The sequence below is a fragment of the Oryzias latipes genome, chromosome 3, assembly GCF_053564925.1.
Source record: "Oryzias latipes strain Hd-rR chromosome 3, Olatipes_Hd-rR_3.1".
Taxonomy (NCBI): domain Eukaryota; kingdom Metazoa; phylum Chordata; class Actinopteri; order Beloniformes; family Adrianichthyidae; genus Oryzias; species Oryzias latipes.
The window spans coordinates 5,347,136-5,366,963 of NC_136239.1; the positions used below are offsets into that span (position 1 = coordinate 5,347,136).

Below are 19,828 nucleotides of genomic sequence, written 5' to 3' on the forward strand. Positions count from 1 at the left end.
AGCTAAGATTTGAGTAAATGGTGGAATCAGTGAGCATTTCCTCTCAGGACGCCTCTGACATCTTTGAGTGTCTGAAAGACTCCATAATGATAAAGATCCAGAAGGACACAATCGGGGGAGCGCCAGCGCCTTCCTGTGGCCACGGAGGGACAGCCCCAGCAGCCGCACTGAGTGTGGCGTTCCTGAATGGAGGACGGAGCTTCATGGGAGATCATGAATCTGTGAGCTCATTGTTCCCACACAGATGGGGGGAGGGGGGTATGTGCCCCCCGCTTCACATGTGAGGCCTTTACGTGTCCCACGATGTGAGTCTGCCATTGTTTTCATGTTAGAAAACTCCCCCAAACACACAAACACAAACAGGGCAGGCACACAAAGAAAACACACAAACAAACAAAAACAAACTCAAATAAACAATCAAAACAGACACACGTCATCAAAAATGAAACGGTGCACAAAACACAAACACCAACACAAAGACAAGCACACAAACATACACATGCAGGCACGCAAATGGAACACACACACAAGAAAGAAACAATTACATATATATATGTTGTTTCTCTTTCGGCTTTTCCCATCAGGGGTTGCCACAGCGAACGAGTCGCATGGTAAACTTGGCAATGTTTTTACGCCGGATGCCCTTCCTGACGCAACCTTCTCAAACCGGGCTTGGGACCGGCACAGAGGTAGAGAAGGGAACAGGGAGCAGCCTGGAGTCGAACCCTGGTTTCACAGGCGGAAGGCGCCGCAAACCAGCACGAGCTAAACCAGCTCCATATATATGTATATATATGTATATATATATATATATAAAAAGAAAAAAAACGCCCCTCTCACCCTCCGCGGGTGGTTTCTCCTCCAAGCTCGGGTCTTCTACCAGAGGCCTGGGAGCTTGAGGGTCCTGCAGTATCTTAGCTGTTCCTAGCACTGCGCTTTTCTGGACTGAGAGGTCTGAGGTCTTTCCAGGTATCTGTTGTAGCCACTCCTCCAGCTTGGGGGTTACTGCCCCGAGTGCTCCAATTACCACAGGCACCACTGTCACCTTCACTTTCCAGGCTTTCTCCAGTTCTTCTCTAACTCCCTGGTATTTCTCCAGTTTCTCATGTTCCTTCTTCCTGATGTTCCCATCGCTTGGCACTGCCACATCCACCACAACGGCTTTCCTCTGTTCTTTATCCACCACTACAATGTATGGTTGGTTCTCCATTACCATCCTATCAGTCTGGATCTGGAAGTCCCACAGGATCTTTGCCCTCTCATTCTCTGAACCTTTGGAGGTTTTCCCATTTTGACCTTGGGGTTTCCAGTTCATATTCTGCATATATATATATATATATATATATATATATATATATATATATATATATATATATATATATATATATATATATATATATATATATATATATATATATATATATATATATATATATATATATATATATATTTTAACACATATATATAGAACACTGCTGTTCTGCATAGGTCTGAACCCCCTCAGCCAAATAATCACCAAGACTGGCTATGGATACCGACTCAGAAATGGGGCAGCGCAGTGCTAGGAACAGCTAAGATACTGCAGGACCCTCAAGCTCCCAGGCCTCTGGTAGAGGAGCCCAGCTTGGAGGAGAAACCACCCGCGGAGGGTGAGAGGGGCGTTTACATTTATATATAGATGGATGGATGGATGGATGGATGGATGGATGGATGGATGGATGGATGGATGGATGGATGGATGGATGGATAGATAGATAGATAGATAGATAGATAGATAGATAGATAGATAGATAGATAGATAGATAGATAGATAGATAGATAGATAGATAGATAGATAGATAGATAGATAGATAGATAGATAGATAGATAGATAGATAGATAGATAGATAGATAGATAGATAGATAGATAGATAGATAGATAGATAGATAGATAGATAGATAGATAGATAGATACAATAAAAACAGACACACATTATCACAAAGGAAACTGTTCACAACACACAAAGACAAGCATATAAACAAACACATGCAATAAAAAAACATACAAATAACAGCACAGTAAAGCTAAACAATCATAAACACACAAACCCAGAAGCAAAAAAGGTTTAAGTTAAAAGTTTTTCTGTCTTGTTTTTTGTGCTGGACCCTTCACATCAAAGGGACCCTACCCAAACCCCCCCCCAGCAGAGATCTCTAAAAGAAGAAACTGCCTGGAGCAGAAGAAACAGCAGAAAATGTCTGCAGCTGGTCGGGTTTCTCCCATAATGCATTTGGGCTGCCAGAGCAGAAAAGAGATGCAGATATTTCAGTGGGAGGCGTCAAGTCTGCTTCTGGCAGGCGCTTAATGCAACGTGTGGCCGTAGATGAAGTCACAAACATTTCAGCTGCAGTGTCCTCCCACAGAGCGGCCCGCACAGACGGGGCATTATGCTGCCGGGTACCAGCTGGTACCACGACTCCTCATCTTCCTCTGTACTTCACGCGTGGCTCTGTGGACTCTGAACATGGAGCTGGCCTGGAGGAGCAAACCTGTGGACCTTCTCTTCAGATGTGCTGTGTGCTTCTCTGTGGTTTCTGTGGCTCAGAAAAGATGTGAGTACCCTCTGGTATTGCTTTCAGGGGCTGGTGTGTGTGGGGGGGTGGGGGGGGGTGGGTGGCACTGACTACATGATGCTCAGCAGTCAGAAACAAAGCAGAATTACCTGAAGGTCAACCTTTACTTGGACAAGCTGACAGACAGAAAGAGTCCATAAAGCTGGAGACAAAGGGACAGCGGAGAGAGGACGGCTAACCGAAGACTCTGTGCCCTGCAAGGAATCAGGAGATGGACATGTTATGGAAACCGAACTCCATAACTTCTGGGTCCTGATCTGAGGACACCAGAAAACCCTGCTGCTGTTAATCCATGTAATTTTTTTAAAAAGCCCTCATCTTTAGAGTTAGTAACCAATCTCGGCCTGAAAATACTGCAAAAGTTTTAGTTCCACCCAAAAAAACTTTAAAAAAAGCAATAATACGAGACTTAAAGTCGTAAATGTATGATTTTTTTGTCGTAATTGAACAGTTGTGACTTTTTTCTCATATGTTTAGAACTTTAAAGTTGTAGTTAAAAAAAAAAAAGTTTGTTTGTAAACTGGCCCTAAAACTCCGCCGTAAATATTCCAGTAAAACTAGCCCCCCTAAAACTTTTCTTATTTCTTTTTTCCCACTTAAAATGATTAGGTCTGGTGACATCCGTGGTGTTACGGGTCGAAACCAACCCGTATAGAAAAATATTCTTCTTCCTTCCAGTTTGGTCGCCTCGTCTTCTGTGGAGTCTTTGGAAAGATCAGCTCCCATGTTGACTTGATGTTTTGGTTGTGTGAATTAGTGGGCAGTGGAGTCATTCTGAGGTTTTTCTCCTTCTGAGGCTTGCATTGGGTGTCAAGAGGGCTTGATGACCATGAAGAAGGCCATCATTGATCCCCTCCACAGTCTGGGTAGGCCACAGAAGTCCATGGCTAAGGATGCTGCTGGCTGTTCAAAGAGCGCTGTGTCCAAGCAGATCGACGGAAAGATACAGTTCATAATGGGAGCTTCCTCTCATTAGCAAAGGGCTCGCTGGTGCTGTGCGTGGTCCCTCACGCTACATATGCGTCTCTTCTGCGCCTGTTGGGCTCTCCTTGCTGCAGCCTGACTGTTAGAGAAACAGCATCACCTGTACGTCATAAGTGCGTGTAACTTCCATTAACCTTAGAAAATACTTCACTTACCACACACAAGACAATGGTATGTTCCACTTTCATGACATTACTTGAGATAGCCATATGGGCTTCAAGGGAACTACCAGACATGCCTACGCTTCCCTTTAGATGCAGCCGCTCCTCTCTACAACCCTCTGCAGGCCTAGAAAACCTAAAAACCTCCAGTACCCATACGGGCCAACCCCCTGTATGGGTGCATGTGACTAAAATATTGGGTGTTAATGTGAGTGTGGTTGTGTAGCCCTGCGACAGACTGGCGAACATTCAAGAGTTTACACAAAAGGTAGCTCAATAGACCTGAAAAAGCATAAAACAGGTTGGATCAATGGATGGATGGATGGGTCTCTGTTCCATGGACAGAAGATTGTCTATCTGAAAGGGAAAGAAATAGATCATCTTCATAGAAACTTGTTTTATGAGAGTTGTGTTTTAATTCTCTTCACACCTTATTGTAGTGATTTCATAAAAAGGCAAAGAGGAAGGAAGAGAAGGGCTGGTTTTTATTTCAAGAACAAACCTGCTGGAAGTTTGTTCATTTTTTCTTACTGATGTGTTTGAACTTAATATTTTTCGAAATTATCCAAATCCAAATTTATCAAGTAAGCTGGAAGTTCCAGTTCATTCTGTCAGAGGCTTTTTCAGCCTCTAATAGAAGGGAAATGGTTTTTCTATTAGCAGAATTTATTTTATGAACAAGCCTGAGTATATTGAATCTAGTCCGATCAAAGTGAATTTTGTGAGGAGTAACTTTTTCTGATCTCTTTGGAAGTGTTTCACATTTTATTTTAAGATCTGCATTGACCACAGAGATGGAACCATAGCTAGACGGAAGTGTGGGATCTTCTGTGGTTTGAGGTGGAGGACCACGTTGGCTGTAACCATTCTATGGTTAAACGTTCCAGCTGTTCCCAGAATTCAGCATGGAAGCCGGTAGGGTCTGGAGCTTTGTTGTCAGGCAGAAGCAACCAAACTTCAGACACTGAGGCTGTGTCCAAATTCCTTCACTAATAATGAATTATATAGTGTTTTTGTCATCTATATAGTGCTTTTGCCATTTTTATTGCTGTCTGAATCTACATTTCTAAAATCCAGTGCCCTAAAAATTTCCCAGAAGTCTCTGTGAAAAACCAGTGTTCATCGATGCTCACTAGATTGGCGCATAAAGACCACAATGCATTGTGTTTAAACAACATCAACGTTTCCATCATCCAAACACAGTGGATTCATAGATAGTTGTTGTAAAACACTCCTATTGATTAGACTTTCACTTCGGGAAATCAGTGATGTCATATTCGCCATTTAAAAGAAAAGGTGAGCATGATTTACCAAATTGCTTTTAAAATTCAGAGCACTGCATAATCCTGCACTGTTTAGTTTTTAGTGGTTAGGGATTAGGGTGGGAATTCAGAAACATCCTGAGACTTCCATTTTCTTTGGAATAGTGCACCTGTTGAGCTTTGAGGTAAATCCAGAGTTAGCTTGGATCGGTTGTGATAAGTAAACATTAAGATAAAAATGTTAAAACATGTTTTTTAATTCATCTGGATTGTTGCCTATATCTTTGAAATTAAACTTCATTAATTCAATTCAATTTCAATGTTTCAAACACAAATGAGAATAAACACAAAAGTTGAAAATAGGAAGTGTGATGGTAAGGAGGGGGTGGAAGAGAAATCTTGTCAGTATGTACATGTTATACATTCACATTACATTCTGCATAGCACCTAAGCAGAATTGACGATTAATTCTCATTTCCTCACATAATCCTGAATGTTTTAGGAATTCAAGGCAGAAACATTCAGAGGCAGGAACAGTAGTTTCCAGCAGGGCCGGATTAGAGACTGACTGACTGATTGAATTTGTATTTATCTATTTTAAGCCTGTCTGTGTATTCATCTCTGTGCTTTTACTTTTTAACGTCTTTTTCAATTCATTATATACTTTGAGTCACTTTTATTTATTTTTTAAGTTTATCTTTGGTTTAGTTTTTTGTCTTTTTCGTTTATTTTTATGTATTTTTTGTCACTCATTTTAAAGTGTGTCTATCTGTTTAGCTACATATTCTTTTGACTTTCTTGTTTGTGTTTTATTTCTTTTTTTTTATGGTCACTTTAGTTTATTTAGTTCTGAACACACAGCATGGCTTCTACCAGTCTTTAAAGCATTAGTCATCTGTTTTTTTGTGCTAAAGTCTTAACAAACAAGTCCATATCCAGTTTTCTTGTTATGGCCATCTCACAAACTAAAAATAACTACATTTTGTTTTGTTTCATGTAGCATGGTGCAGCAGAATAATAATAATAATAATAATAATAATAATGATAATAATAATAATAATAATGGATCAGGTTTATCTGCACTTTTCCAGACGCTCAAAGCGCTTACATTGTGTCCATTATTCATTCACTCCTCAGTCATTCTTGGTGATGGTAAGTACTGTTGTAGCCACAGCTGCCCTGGGGCAGACTGACAGAGGCGTGGCTGCCAGTTCGCGCCCCTCTGACCATCACCGGGATCATTTATACACATGCACACGCCAGTGGACCCACATAGAAGGGGGTAAGAACTCGAGACAAAGTGGAGAAAGAGCTTTCACATTTTGCAGATAATACCCAAATCACAATGGAGGACACATGCATATGATGGAGCTGAGGAAATGCGTCCTTATACCCATGTAGATATTTGCAAACAGTGCAGAGGTCAAAGCACCGTAGAGTTTCTTTGAACTCGTTTGAATCTCGTTGGAAAGTTTGTTCCTGTTTCTGCAGAGGACTTAACATGGCAACATCCAGAAAAGAGGAAGATTGATGTCGAGATTGGTTTGGGAAAATACCGTCTCCGTCTCTACAATGGCTATGTCCACAATGTTGACAGGAGCTCTCTTCAGTGGCCTGGCAGGGAGTCGAGGAGTCTTCCGCACGGACATATCAGCACTGCCTGTGAGCAGGGAGCTCATTGTTGTCTTTCTTTTAGCAGCTGGTGCGGGCATGCTGGCTCATGTCTCACTCTGCTCACCCCTCATCTGCTTCAGAGCCTGCAGAGATGCACTGCCTACTTCTGAAGCACAGCACAGGTCAACAGAATGAGCCTGCAGCATGACACTTGCAGACTTTGAGGAACCTAAAACTTTTAGGAGAAACTTTCCTGTTTCAAAGAAAGGATGCCTCATTGAGCCATCCTAAGTAACCATGATGCCTCTGTGCAGATGTCAACAGCAGCAGCTCTGAACAGCATCCTGATTCTCCACAAGGCACTTGGTCACATCCTGATGGCTTGTCCACCCGATCTCCAACAGTCACTGTAGCCAGGGAACATCATAGTTCTGTGACACATAATGATGATGAAAAACTGAAAACCCGACCATGGAAATTGAAATGATGGATGGAGAGTGAATGTGATGTCCCCCTCCATCCCTCCCTCCCTCCCTCCCCCAGTGTGTACAGTGCCTCCCGGCCCTGTCAGCATCGCAGAAAACAACACGGCTGACGTGCAGGTGGTGAAGATCATCTCCAGCGCTGACGTGACTCTGGCGGTCTCCGTGAACCCGGAGAATCTGTTCTACATCAAAGGCAGCATCCTGATGATGAAGAAAGGCCTGGATTATGAGGTATTCCTTTGTGTTGCGGTCATCTGGTCAGCTCCAGGCGAACAAACCGCCCTTTCTGGATTATTGAGCGAAGATCTTTATTACAGTTTTTCTCAGTCGCTTTAGTACAATTCTCAGATCAGAATGAAATTCCCCAAACTATTTGTTCAATCTTCACATCATGATGTCACTTGTGCACATCATTTAAGCAGTTTCTCACTTCTTTGAACAAGTTGCAATTGCTTTGGTACATCCATGCAAATGATTATGTACAATTCTCTGCTCTTTGCTACATTATGAATTGTTTATGTCATGTTGATCAAAATGTATTATATAGTTCACTGTGCAATAGTCTTACTCCTCAAAACACCTAGTCATTAGTTCATCGTCTAAGTCATTAACTGCAAAATGGTTGACCAAGTTGTCATAATGTGACAAACATATTTCGCTGCATTGCAAGAGAGGATATTCACTGTGATGTGGATGAGAATTTGTGGCCTAACATGCAGGAACGACAAGAGGTGTAGGAAGACCACACCAATTCCTACTGCACTGCCTGTACTGTTGGACAGAATATTGTCCTATCTTTTTTTTTCCTTTGTGTTACTGTTTGCAGTGGGTTTTTTCTATGTTGGTATGACATGGTCTGTTAACAAATTACAATATGAACAATAAAAGTGTAAATGTGATTCTTGTCCAGTCTCTTGCAATCAAACAAAAAAGGTGTAACTTACATTTTACAATAACTGTCATCAAAACTTTAGCCATAGTTTCCATCAGAACCTCCCTCTAAAGTACACAGTTATATTGACAACATGACTAAGTCATTTGACTGTCTTGTTCGTAGACAATGACACAAGGACTTGACATTCTGATGGCACTGACATGTTCAATGGCATAAAGACTTAGTTTGGAGAGATGAACTAAAGATTTTGAGCAAGTTACAGGCTTTAGCAAGAAATCCATAGTGTTTTGCTGTTTGTACAAATTGTTTTGAGAAATGCACACACGTATTTGCAAACTTCAATTCTGATCTGAGAATTGTACTAAAGCGACTGAGAAAAACTGTAACAAGTTACCGGTAGTTCATCCACTATAGTCCCAACTGCTCTAATGGGGGATACAGGCTGTCTGCAGGCAAAAAATGGTCAAACCCGTCCGAGGCACGCAGGTGGCACCTACCACACGCATGAGAATAGTACGTTCCATTTTTATGACATCCCTTTAGATGGCTGAATGAGCCTCAAGGGAACTGCAAGATACAGTTCTTAACCCTTGTGGGGTCCAGATGACCCCACCCTTACATTGACGTGTTCTCCCTACCATGACAAAGGTGGATAAAGGTGGAAAGATTTCATGTAATCCATGGACACCAGTGAAGATCACAAATCATTGAAGAAAAAAGGTTCAGCGCACTGTCTAGTGGGTCTAGATTACCCCACTCCCAATGTTAAAAGTGCCTAGGATAGCACAAGGGTTAAGATGCAGCCACTCCTCTCTACGAACCTCCACAGGCCCGGACAACCCAAAAACCCACAGCATCAATTACGGTTCAACCCCTCGTGTGGGTCATCCCCCCCAGAAAAGGTGCAGAGGGGGGGGGACAGACAGCCTTCCTCTGATGCAAACATGAGCTGGTCCTCAGCAGAGACACATGGAAAACCCCAGAACCTCCTGCTGGACCGACATGTTAACGTCACGGATGACAACCTGGACCAGCTGAAGTTCTGAGTCCAGCAGGAAGAGAATGGAGGTCCAGGTTTATGGCTCTCTCGGCCAAAAAAGTCCCTGACCCCTGCCTTACATCAATGGCTGCTCTGTGGAGAAAGACACCACATATTGTGTCCCCCCCCCCCCCCCCCCACACACACACACACTTAGTTTTTTCTGGCCATATTTCTGTCTGAGAGGGTTTGCTGTGAAACTATTCCAACTTTGTGAACTCTGCAATGGTGTTGACATGAACCAGCAGCATAAGTTGCTGTTGCTTCTCTGATCTTTGTTTAGAGAACTGCAGGGAGAACATGCAAGCTCTGCCTGCATGAGTATCTCACACTTTTCAGAGGGTGAATGCTGCTGTTTTTGTTATTTCATATGTCAGAATTATGCCTTACATTTCAGTCAAAAGCAGCACAGAGAATTTCCAGGTGGAAACGTGTTCTGCTGCAGCACCAATCAAAAAGGCTTTCTGCCAAAACGGATTTGACTTGGTGGTTTCTGTGTTGCGCAGTCATTGCCCAGTGCAGCTCTGGTGGTGTGGGTGCTGTGTTCCAGAGCGGGATCCACAACTGTACGTATTCTCCACCACAGAAAACACCCACACAGCATTTCTTTATCAACCTGAGCTCTTCCTAACCCACCCCACTCTCTTTTAGGTGAATGAGTCTGTGGAGGTCTTGGTGGAGAATGTGAACGACAACCCACCCAACTTCGCTCAGAACCACTATGTTCTGGATGTGAATGAGGTGAGTGGCGCTGCTGCAACATTTCTGCAGGAAAGTGTGGTTTCACTCTGACATCTGCATCCTGCAGCTCCTCCCCATCAACTCCAGCATCGGGCTCCTGCAGGCCACAGACGTGGATTCAGAGCCGCTCTACTACCGCCTGGAGTCTGCCACGGTGAGAAATCTGCATTCATGCCGCAACTCTTTATAGAGGAATAAAAACTAAAGTGACTTTTTTTGGTGCCATTTTTAGACAATAAAATGAAGGGTCACAAAAACATGGCAGTCGCAACTTTTATGTCTAATAGACGGAATATTTTATTAATTTTGTGGATCACAGTATTTGACCATAAATCTGTTGATTTTAAGGTTTTTCTATAAATAGATTTAATGAAAGTTCCACTGTGAGCATCTTCTGATCGTCTGAGTGGAGCAGTATAGCAACAAGTTGCAGTATAGCATCATTGCAGCATGGCAACATAGCAACATAGCATCATAGCAACATAGCAGCATAGCAACATGGCAGCATAGAATTATAGCAACATAGCAGCACAGCAACATAGCATCATAGCAACGTAGCAGCATAGCAACATGGCAGCATAGAATTATAGCAACATAGCATCATAGCAACGTAGCAGCATAGCAACATAGAATTATAGCAACATCGCAACATAGCAGCATAGCAATATAGAAGCATAGCAATATAGAAGCATAGCAACATGGCAGCATAGAATTATAGCAACACAGCAGCATAGCAAAATAACAGCAAAGCAACACAGCACCATAGCAGCATATCAACATACAGTAGCAGCATAGCAGATCAAATAAATTCCAAAAGTAGATCTTCTAAGAAAAAGCAAATGTAATTCAATCAATAAAGTTGATTTTCCATTCAGCCTAAAGTTAAACACTAAAGTCCAAAGAATACTAATGGCTTTTTTTCAGAGGCTGCCATGATTCAAACCTTAAATCAAACCAGGTTCCAGAGTTGAGCCTTTTTTGTGACCCTTGACGGTTGTATCTATTGTGTTGGAGGAGACCTTGTCTGCTTTTCATGAAAGGTTATTTTGCATAGACATTTCTCTGAAAAAAATCTAACATTTTATTACATTTTAACTTCTATTTGTTTCATCGGTGTTCCTCTCTTTCTCCGTTAAATCAGGACAAATACTTCCGTCTGGAAAGCGTGACCTCTCCCAGGATCCTGGTGAAGAGCATCCTGGACTATGATGCTGTGCAGAAGGTGTCCTTGGTGCTGCACGTGCAGGTCGGCAGGTGTTGCTCAGGATCAGGCTCCGCTCGGCTCTGATGGTCTTTGCTGAGCCTCTCTTCTTCTTCCAGGACACGTTCAACGGCTCGGCCTCCAACGAGCCCTTCTTCACCTCCGTGGCCTCCATCACAGTGCAGGTGAAGGACATGGACAACCGCCCCCCCTGGTTTCAGCCCTGTCAGAGGATCAGCTTTGGGGCTGCCAAACTGTGTGTGAGCAGCGGCTACAGAGGGAGGGTCAACCTGACCGAGAAGGAGGTGAAGCTGAGATGTTTAAGGACTTTTCACAAGAAAATAAGCGTCGTTTGTGTCTGCTTTCACAACAAAAATTAGACCCTTCAGACGTGTCAGTCTGAGTGTCACGTGGAGAGAGCCATGACTAAAAAGCTGGTTCTGATGCACAGGAAGGCCCGCTGGTTCTGGAACCCGGTCCAGTGTTTGCCAGAGACGGAGACCGGAACCGGAGTGAGCTGATCAGCTACAGAATCCTGCGAGGTACATCTGGTTCTTGCCATCTTTTTCCGACTCAAACATTCGATGGTCCTGAATTTAAAGACCCGCCGATCCAGAAAACACCCATGAGCAGATTTTACCGTCTCCTCCTCAGTGGATCACGGGTCGTTTTCTGAAGATCCAAGTCTGGAGTGTGGTAGTTTAAAACAGAGTGTGCACTTCCACAATGTCTCAACAAGGAAACCCGCCATATTTAGTATGATTGTCCTCGGATGACAAAACATGGTTTCCAGGTCTGTCTTCGGTAAATCCAGAAGATCAGCAGCGCTCTTAAAATGGTCCCCAAAACTTGTCCCACATCTGTTGGAGCTTATCAGCTTCTGCAGCTCTCCCCTCCCTAAAAACCTTCTCAGGTGGTCTGCAGGTCAGCGCACAGACTTCATGAAGTCCGCTTTGGTTTTTTTCTGCTCACCGTGTGTCCTATGATCTCCAGGAAACGAAGGGAACATTTTCCAGATTGACGAGGAGACGGGGAACATCTCCATGACCAAAGCGGCGGATGTGTTAGGCCCCATATCCCTCACAATCCTGGTAACGGCAGCTCTGAATGTAAAAGTTCCAGCAAAGATCCTGGTTCTGAGCCCAGTATGCCACCACCTTTCAGGCGTCCCAGGTGACCAACAGAGACCAGTTTGCTGTGACACAGGTGACCATCGAGGTGATGAAGAAGAGCAGGAACCCACCTCGCTTTGAGAAGGAGCGTTACGAAGGATTCATCTACAGTAACTCTGTTCCCGAGAGCATGGTTCTCCGAGACCGGAGCACCAACCGGCCCTTCCGGGTCCGGGCTCAGGATGAGGACTTTGCCGCCGTGAGTTCTTTCAGATCCTTGTTCAGAATGCAGGAACGGCAGCGACATTGTTTCATGGTCGCCAAAACTTCCACCAAATCTGCAGCTCACCTCTAACAATCCTTCTTCAAATACACTGACATGAATCTGCAGGTTCTGGAACTGAATCAGAATCTGGTTCCAGCAGCAGGTTTAAGTAGACCAATGAGAGTGAAGCCTAACAGAAAGCCCCGCCCCCCGTGTTAGAAACACCGCTCACACTGACTGGTCTTCACAGATCCATGAAACTGCAGGAAGGACAGAGACGAACGTTTGAGGCCGGAAGATGATTCAAACTCAGTTCACTGAACCCAACCAGAACCGTCGCCTGCAATCTTATTCTCTCACATTTTTGCCTTTAAACATGAAATTCGTCCACTGGTTCATCATGTGTGCTGTAAAACACATGCGATCAACACTGTTGTGATGCTAGAGCTGCTTACAGCTCGTTCTGTTTTTCTGTCAAAGAACTTTAACCCTTGTGTTATCTTAGATGACCCCACCCCACCCTTACACTGACGTGTTCTCCCTACCATGACAAAGGTGGTTAAAGGTGGAAAGATTTCATGTAATCCATGGACACATGGAATCATTGAAGAAAAAAGGTTCAGCGCACTGTTTAGTGGGTCTAGATGACCCAACTCCCAATGTTTAAGTGCCTAGGATAGCACAAGGGTTAAAAATGAAAAAAGTCCAGAGATGATTTCCAGGTAAAGGAGCATTAAGCACGACAAACAAGCCCAGACCAAGTTAGCATTAAGCTAACCGATGACCAAAGAAACGTATCCAAATTTGCTAACAAGTAACGATCGTCGTAACAATTACTAAAGACTATTCTGACAATATGGGGAAACGACAGGACCAAACAAAGGTAGTGGTGACCGAAGACTTCCCTGCCGACATCACCTGATGATGTTCGGTAACGTCAAGAACAGTAATACCAAAGACATGTGAAGTTTTTAACCTGAAACGCGCACAAACATTTTAAAGCAAATACAAAGCAATTCAGGACAGCCGTGTCCAAAGTCCGGCCAATAAGCCTAATGCAGCCGGCATTTGAATTTCCGGGCTCCCTGCATTATATAAATAAAATTCGGCCAACGGCATTTTCTAAAAACTGTGTAGGATATTTGGATTGTGGTTGGTGATGGTTGTAAACCTGTGGCAACACAGTCGTGTGATCTTTCAGTGACTTCTTTAGTTCAGTTCTAACATGTCAACTGTAAATAAAAAGAGTTGACAGTGACGGCCACCACTTCCAGGACAAGTGGAAATCGGCACATTTTTCAGTGAAATATGAAACTGCTGTGTCTCACTAATATGTCAACAGACTCTAACTATTTTCAAGAGGCAGACAAGACATGCTAACTACGACACGCTAACTCGAAATGAACAAAAAGGGACAAATTGGCAGTATTTTAAGTAAAAACGTAGTTAGATGTATCTGCTTTCTATGTTAAAATCTGGCCCTCTTTGCAAAACGTTTGAACGACCCTGGCCTGTTCCAGGAAGCATGGACACACTTGAGATGTTGTAACAGTTAGACATAAACAGATGTCCAGTAAACTTGTTCAGTAGAGATTGACAGAGATAATAGAGCAGAGACACAGACAGTGGTCCTAATAACATATTTTTGGCACAAATAGAATCCTCCTAGCAGGGAAGTGTTTGGGCCCCTGGTAGGAAAAGGGGGTCCCAGAGGAGAGACCAATAGTGTCATGTTTTTGTCTGCCGGCTTTTGTCAGTTTCTTGTTAGTTATTCTGTTTACATAAAATGCACCAGTTCTGAGCCTTCTGGTCCGTTTTTAGCTGCTCTTATTTCCGTAAAGTTCCAGTAAATTCTCTTTATTTTTCAATGTTCTTTTGACTGTTTTTCTGTTTGCTTTAGTCTCATCTTTCAAAGTCTTTTTCTTCACATTCAGAGACAGTAATTATGTCCACATTTACACTAAAAGTATTTTAAATGTTTAGCACATGTTGGATTTCTCTGCTAGAACGTTGATCAGAGGGCCCACCAGGGGACTTTTGCCTGGGGCCCCCAGAAAATCTAGCATCGGCTCTTTGCCGCACTCCATTAACGTTCGACTCCCAGCATTAAGAGCGAAGCTTGTTTTGGTTCCTGTCTCATCTCCTGTGTTTGGACATCAGGGGCTGAATCCAGATGTGAGGTACGAGGTTCAGTACAGCAGCTACGTCAACGTGACCTCTGACGGCTTTGTGGTCCTGAAGAGAGTGGTGAAGACCGAGTCCTTCGCCCTCCAGGTCACTCACACACACCTTCTGTCTGTCAGTCACATGATGAGCCATGCTATTGCCCCCCACCCCCTGTTGTAAGCTGTGAACTCTGTGCTGTGTGCAGCTGCGTGCCGTGGACGCGGTGACCGGCGAGTTTGGAACGGCGGCGCTCTCCGTTCAGGTCATTCCCGGTGAGCCCATCAGTGCTCCTTTGCCACCTCCCCTCATTTTTTCACTCCTCCCTGCAGTGAAGAGTTGACTTCTTTCTCTTCATACCTGTCACCAACAGCTGCTTTCAATTTTATTATAATAATAAAAAGAAGCAATTTAATTTATCTTAAAAAAAACTAAGTTCTGCTTTTTCTTTCTAATGCTTTTTTGTCCACATATGAGATAGAAGCAAAGTTTTGCTCATCATCATTTTCTTGACTCTTAGCCTTGCAAAAGTGTTCAACCCCTCGGACATTTTAGCCTTTTCTTGCCTTAATTAATCACTTATGATCAATAAAATGTGTCTTTTTCGCACAAAATTTAATGTCAAAGTGAAAACATATTTCTACAAAGTATCGTCAGCAAAACAAAACGTATAAAGAAATATAATTGTTGACGTAGTTATTAATCCCTCTGACTGCGATGAGTCTGTGTGAATCAGCCTCTATCTGTCTTCTACATCAGCATGTTGCTATTCTGCCTTTGAGAACAGGCAGTAACAGCCCTTTTCAAGTCCAGCCCCCAATTCTCCATGGGATTTAGGTCCGGGCTTTGACTCGGCCACTCAGGAACATTTACCTGGTTCTTGTTAAACCACTCCTGTCCTGTGTTGCGTTTTCAGAAGCTGTAGATCAGGGGTTCCCAAATCCAGGCCTCGAGGGACAGCCTCCTGCTAGTTTTCTAGAAATCCTGCCTCATCTGCTGCTGATTATCGGGATCAGGTGTGTTTAGCCAATAAGGAGCTTGAGTGGCAGGATGGTTGGAAAACATGTAGGACATCGGCCCTCGAGGCCTGGATTTGTGCAACCCCTGCTTTAGAATATTGTCTGGATGGAAAAAGAAATCTTCTCTCACACTGTGGTTCTCTAGCCATTCTGCCCTCTATCTTTCAAGTGGAACCTGATGCTGAGAAACATTTCCACAGCATGATGCTGCCACCACCATGCTTCACAGTGGGGTGGGTGTGTCTTCTCTGACGGCCTAAAAGTTTAACTTTGGTCTGATCAGACCAGAGAACCTTCTTCATCATGGAGTCTCCCACACGTCTTTTGGTGAACTTTACTTGAGCTCGAACATGAATTTTCCTCACCTGTGCCTTTCTCGTTACCATTCTACCATCTCACGGCTACATCTTGTAACTCGTCCAAAGTGGTCGTAGGAGTCTTGGTAGCTTCTCTCATAAGTCTCCTACTTTCGTGGACACTCAGTCTAACGAGGACGGCCTAATCTAGCCAGTACCATATTCCTTTCATTTCTTGAAGACATTTTCTTCACTGAAATCCAGGGAATGTTTGATGCCTTAGAAATTCTTTTGCATCCATCCTCTGCACTGTACAACCCTTTCTGTGAGTAGCTTGGAGTGTTCCTCTGTTTTCATGGTGTAATGATGGCCTGAAACACCAGTGTTAGCCAGACTCTGGACCCTTTTTCATACCTCAATCCCACCCACACCACTCAGGTAAACAGTCCAAGCGCTCCAGCTTCCTCCTACTGGGTGTTTGTGGGAGGGATTTTGTGAGCTGTGACAGACTGGCGATCTGTCCAGGGTGAACCTGCCTTCTCGCCACGGCAGCTAGGACAGGCTCCGGCAACCCCGTGACCCCGGCATGGCTAAGGAAATGGATAGATGTTTTCACTTTGACATTAAATATTAATTTCCATCCATTTTTGAGTGAAAAAAAGAAGAATTTTTTATTACCATTAGTGATTCATGAAGGCCAGAAAACGGTAGAACAGTGAAGGGAGTGAATAGATTTTACACAAAAAACACACTCGCATGCAGACGCACAAACATAAATAGTAGTAGGACTTCAGACAGAGGAACCTGAAAGCCGCCTGAAACGACGCTCATCTGTTTAGCTTTTGTACCTGAAAACCTCAGCATGAAGCCATCAGGTCACTTTCAGTGACTCACCTGTTCCCCCCCGCAGCTGTAGCCATCCCCTCCCCCGCAAACACTGGCTATCGCCCAGGCGACATGGCGCTGCTGGGCCTCGTCATGGCGGCTCTGCTCGTCCTTTCCCTCATCGTGATTGGCTTCCTGGTTTCCCGCTTGTGGAAGGGAAAGTCCAGTTTGGGAAACTTGTGTCAGGTCAGTGTTGGTCGAATGTTCACACTGGGAATGGAAAACTCTCATCTTCACTCTCTGAATGTGCATGAATGTAAGTTCTTGATTACATTTAATAACTTATAACTCGGTATTGTTTTCCAGCTGTAGTTCGCCTCGTATGGCCCCGCCCATTTCTACATATTTACAGCTTTTGTCACTGTTTCCATTTCTTTTAATTGTCTTAGTTTTCAAAATAAAAGCAGATCTGATACTTTTAAGGGCTTGCCTTACTTATGAATACTTATTAAAGTATTTATGACTCAGCTTGTAGTTGTAACTTTGATTACAACATTAGTTACAATTACAAGCTACACATCTAAAAAAAAAAAGAATTGAAAAAAAAGCATGATCAACCATCTGACGAGCATCCCTGTGTTCTGGTTCACGGGTTATTTTTGGTCTTTTAGTCGTGAACAGGATTGTTAAAGTTGAACATCTTCATCGGTGTCTGTAGCTGGTCTGGATCCACGGCTGCACTGATTCTTCTAACTGCTGCTGCTCGTTTCTGCAGCAGCTTTAGTAACGAATGTAGAAACTCCTCAACATGAGGCGATTCCAACATCCCAGCTGTTGATGGAGACGATGTGACTCTGTTTAAAGTTAAATCTGGTCCTGATGCTGGAGGAGAATGAGGGGCTCAAGGTGTCCCCCCCACCTCCTCCTCCAGAGAACCTCAGGTAGAAAGTCAAAGGTCTGATTCCCCTTTCCTGACTGCAGTGCCTGCAGGGCGAGGAGCCCCGGGCCGGACGCCGAGACTCCCTGCAGTACACCAATGACGGCTTCCAGAACGAGTCCGACCGCGGGGGGGTCCGCCGCTGGAACGCCACTCCCAGGCGCAGCACCTTTCCCCAGCCCCGGGGCCGGGTCCTACCCCTGGAGAGGCGGGGCCACTGCGCCTCCTGCGGCATCTACAGCAACCACGTCCCCAAGGGGAGCCCCGTGATGAGGCCCAGCAGGAGGGGCCGAGGAGACGGGGACGAGCTCGGCGTGAGGTCCATCCTGTCCCAGCAGCCGCGCCGGGAGGGGGGGAAGAGCGTGTGGTTCAAGCAGAGCGACGACTCCTCCGACATCGAGGTGGAGATCATCCCGGACGCTGTGGGCCGGGTGGAGGAGGAGACTGAGGAGGAGCTGGAGGTGGAGATGGAGGACGTGGTCAGAGACCCTGCCGCACCCATGAGGCCCCCCGAGGACGTGCCCGACAGTGAGCGCGTGCAGACCAGTGAGGAGCAGAACCCCACAGAACCTGCAGAACCGGGCTCAGACAGGGGGGAGGTGGGGCAGCAGGAGGAGCGCTGATGGCGGGGGTCAGAGGTCAGACTGAACAAACAGCCTAGGAGCACCTGTGAGGGCGAGGGGGATGGACAGCCTTTTTTTTACTTTCACATCCCACCCCCCTGACGCTGCAGCACCTATGGAGACCAAAGTTCTGCGGTTCTCACAGGTTCTTCACGTTCCATTCAGACAGACTAAACGTGTGCCCCGCCCCCCAGCGCAGCAGACACAAACCACGCTGAAGCGGAGCGGCTCTTCAGAAAACATCAACATGGTCACAGGTCTGAGTAACCCCCTCCTGTAGGGGGGGGTGTCTCCCATTGTCCCGGCGCTTCCCGGTGGGAATCTATTACTCTGGAGTTCTGAACATTAAGAGCACGCCTGATGTTTCAGCAGAAACTGTCGGGTTTTCCATGCAGGTGGGACACAGACCAGGTACGGCGGCTGCAGGGTTAAAGCCACGGCAACGTTGACCTGAAGGCCGGAGTTTGTTCACGGTGACCCCCGGTGAGGTTGGGAAAACGTTCTCACAGATCCTCATGCGAATATTAACCTTGATCCCCCAAGAACGGCCCTTCAAGTTGTACTACAGTAAAAGTATCATTCTAGTAGAAGTACAAAAGTGAATAATTTCCTTCACAGTTTTTCATCTTTTTGGCGTCAATAAAGTTTTCACCATCATGTTGGATAGTCAGGGATGCGTTGGCTGACATCCGTTTCTTAACCGAACCTACAACTTCCTTTAGTAAATACTGAAAAATATATATATTTCTATTTATCTCAAAATTTTGTCCCATTTTTGCGTCCTACATAAGTGTTAGATCAATGTTCAATATAAAAATCAGCGTTTTCGTCAGACGTTTCAAAAGGGTCTAGCCTGTTGAGGCTTGTTGTAGATGCGCTGATGCGTCCATAGTGGTTCCATAGTTGATGGTCAAGTTAATGGTTCCATTTCTGGACAGAATTCCCTAAAATCGGTTTGTTTTCATTAACGTGCCTCTACTATGGTGCAAAAATGTTACACATCTGGACAGTCACAGTCCATTGTAACCATTGTGTCCATTGTAAAGTGTGCCGCAGTAAAACTACTTTCTATGCACAAAGTTACTGAAGTAAAAGTATCTCAGTTCTTTAAGCTTTACCCAAGAGCTCCACACAGAGCTCCATTAACTCCGAGACATCTTTGTACTAAACCCTTCAAATTCTGATCATGTTGGTGAAAAGTATAACAAGCTGTCCTGTTTAGTTTTGTAAAGTGACTGAAAATGTTGAATAAAGTTTTCTGGTGGTGGGATTTTTGTTGCCGTCACATAACTAGAGGCCAAACAGCTGAGCTTGACGGAAGGCAGAGAAAGGAGCCAAAACAGAGAATCAAGGAAAAAAAAAAGATTCAGATTCAAGATCAACCAAAAATGTTCTTCCCAATGCAAAGCCGTCATGGCTGATTGATCATTGGGTGCTCGAGACTGGGGGGGTTGGGGTGGAAGACATGCCTGACCTGCATGTGCTGGTGGGGTCTGTGGGCGATGGTCACTCGAGTAAACTAAGGAAATCGTTTGCCACATTCAAGCAATTTATGACGTTTGAAAGCTAAATTTAACAGCAAATCTTTCGGTG

The 19,828-nt window shown here is 44.5% G+C and overlaps 1 protein-coding gene across 1 annotated transcript; it reads left to right on the forward strand.

Annotated features, from left to right (window-relative positions):
* The first annotated feature begins 2,325 nt into the window (after nt 1-2,325).
* cdhr5a (cadherin-related family member 5a) lies at nt 2,326-19,505 on the forward strand. Its single transcript, XM_023951760.2, has 14 exons — nt 2,326-2,592; nt 7,178-7,350; nt 9,560-9,619; nt 9,705-9,794; nt 9,862-9,948; nt 10,936-11,040; nt 11,115-11,300; nt 11,447-11,537; nt 11,989-12,086; nt 12,160-12,366; nt 14,533-14,646; nt 14,744-14,810; nt 16,761-16,921; nt 17,657-19,505. The coding sequence occupies exons 1-14, from the start codon at nt 2,364-2,366 to the stop codon at nt 18,233-18,235; spliced, it is 2,247 nt and encodes a 748-aa protein (XP_023807528.1). The 5' UTR covers nt 2,326-2,363; the 3' UTR covers nt 18,236-19,505.
* Nucleotides 19,506-19,828: the final 323 nt, after the last annotated feature.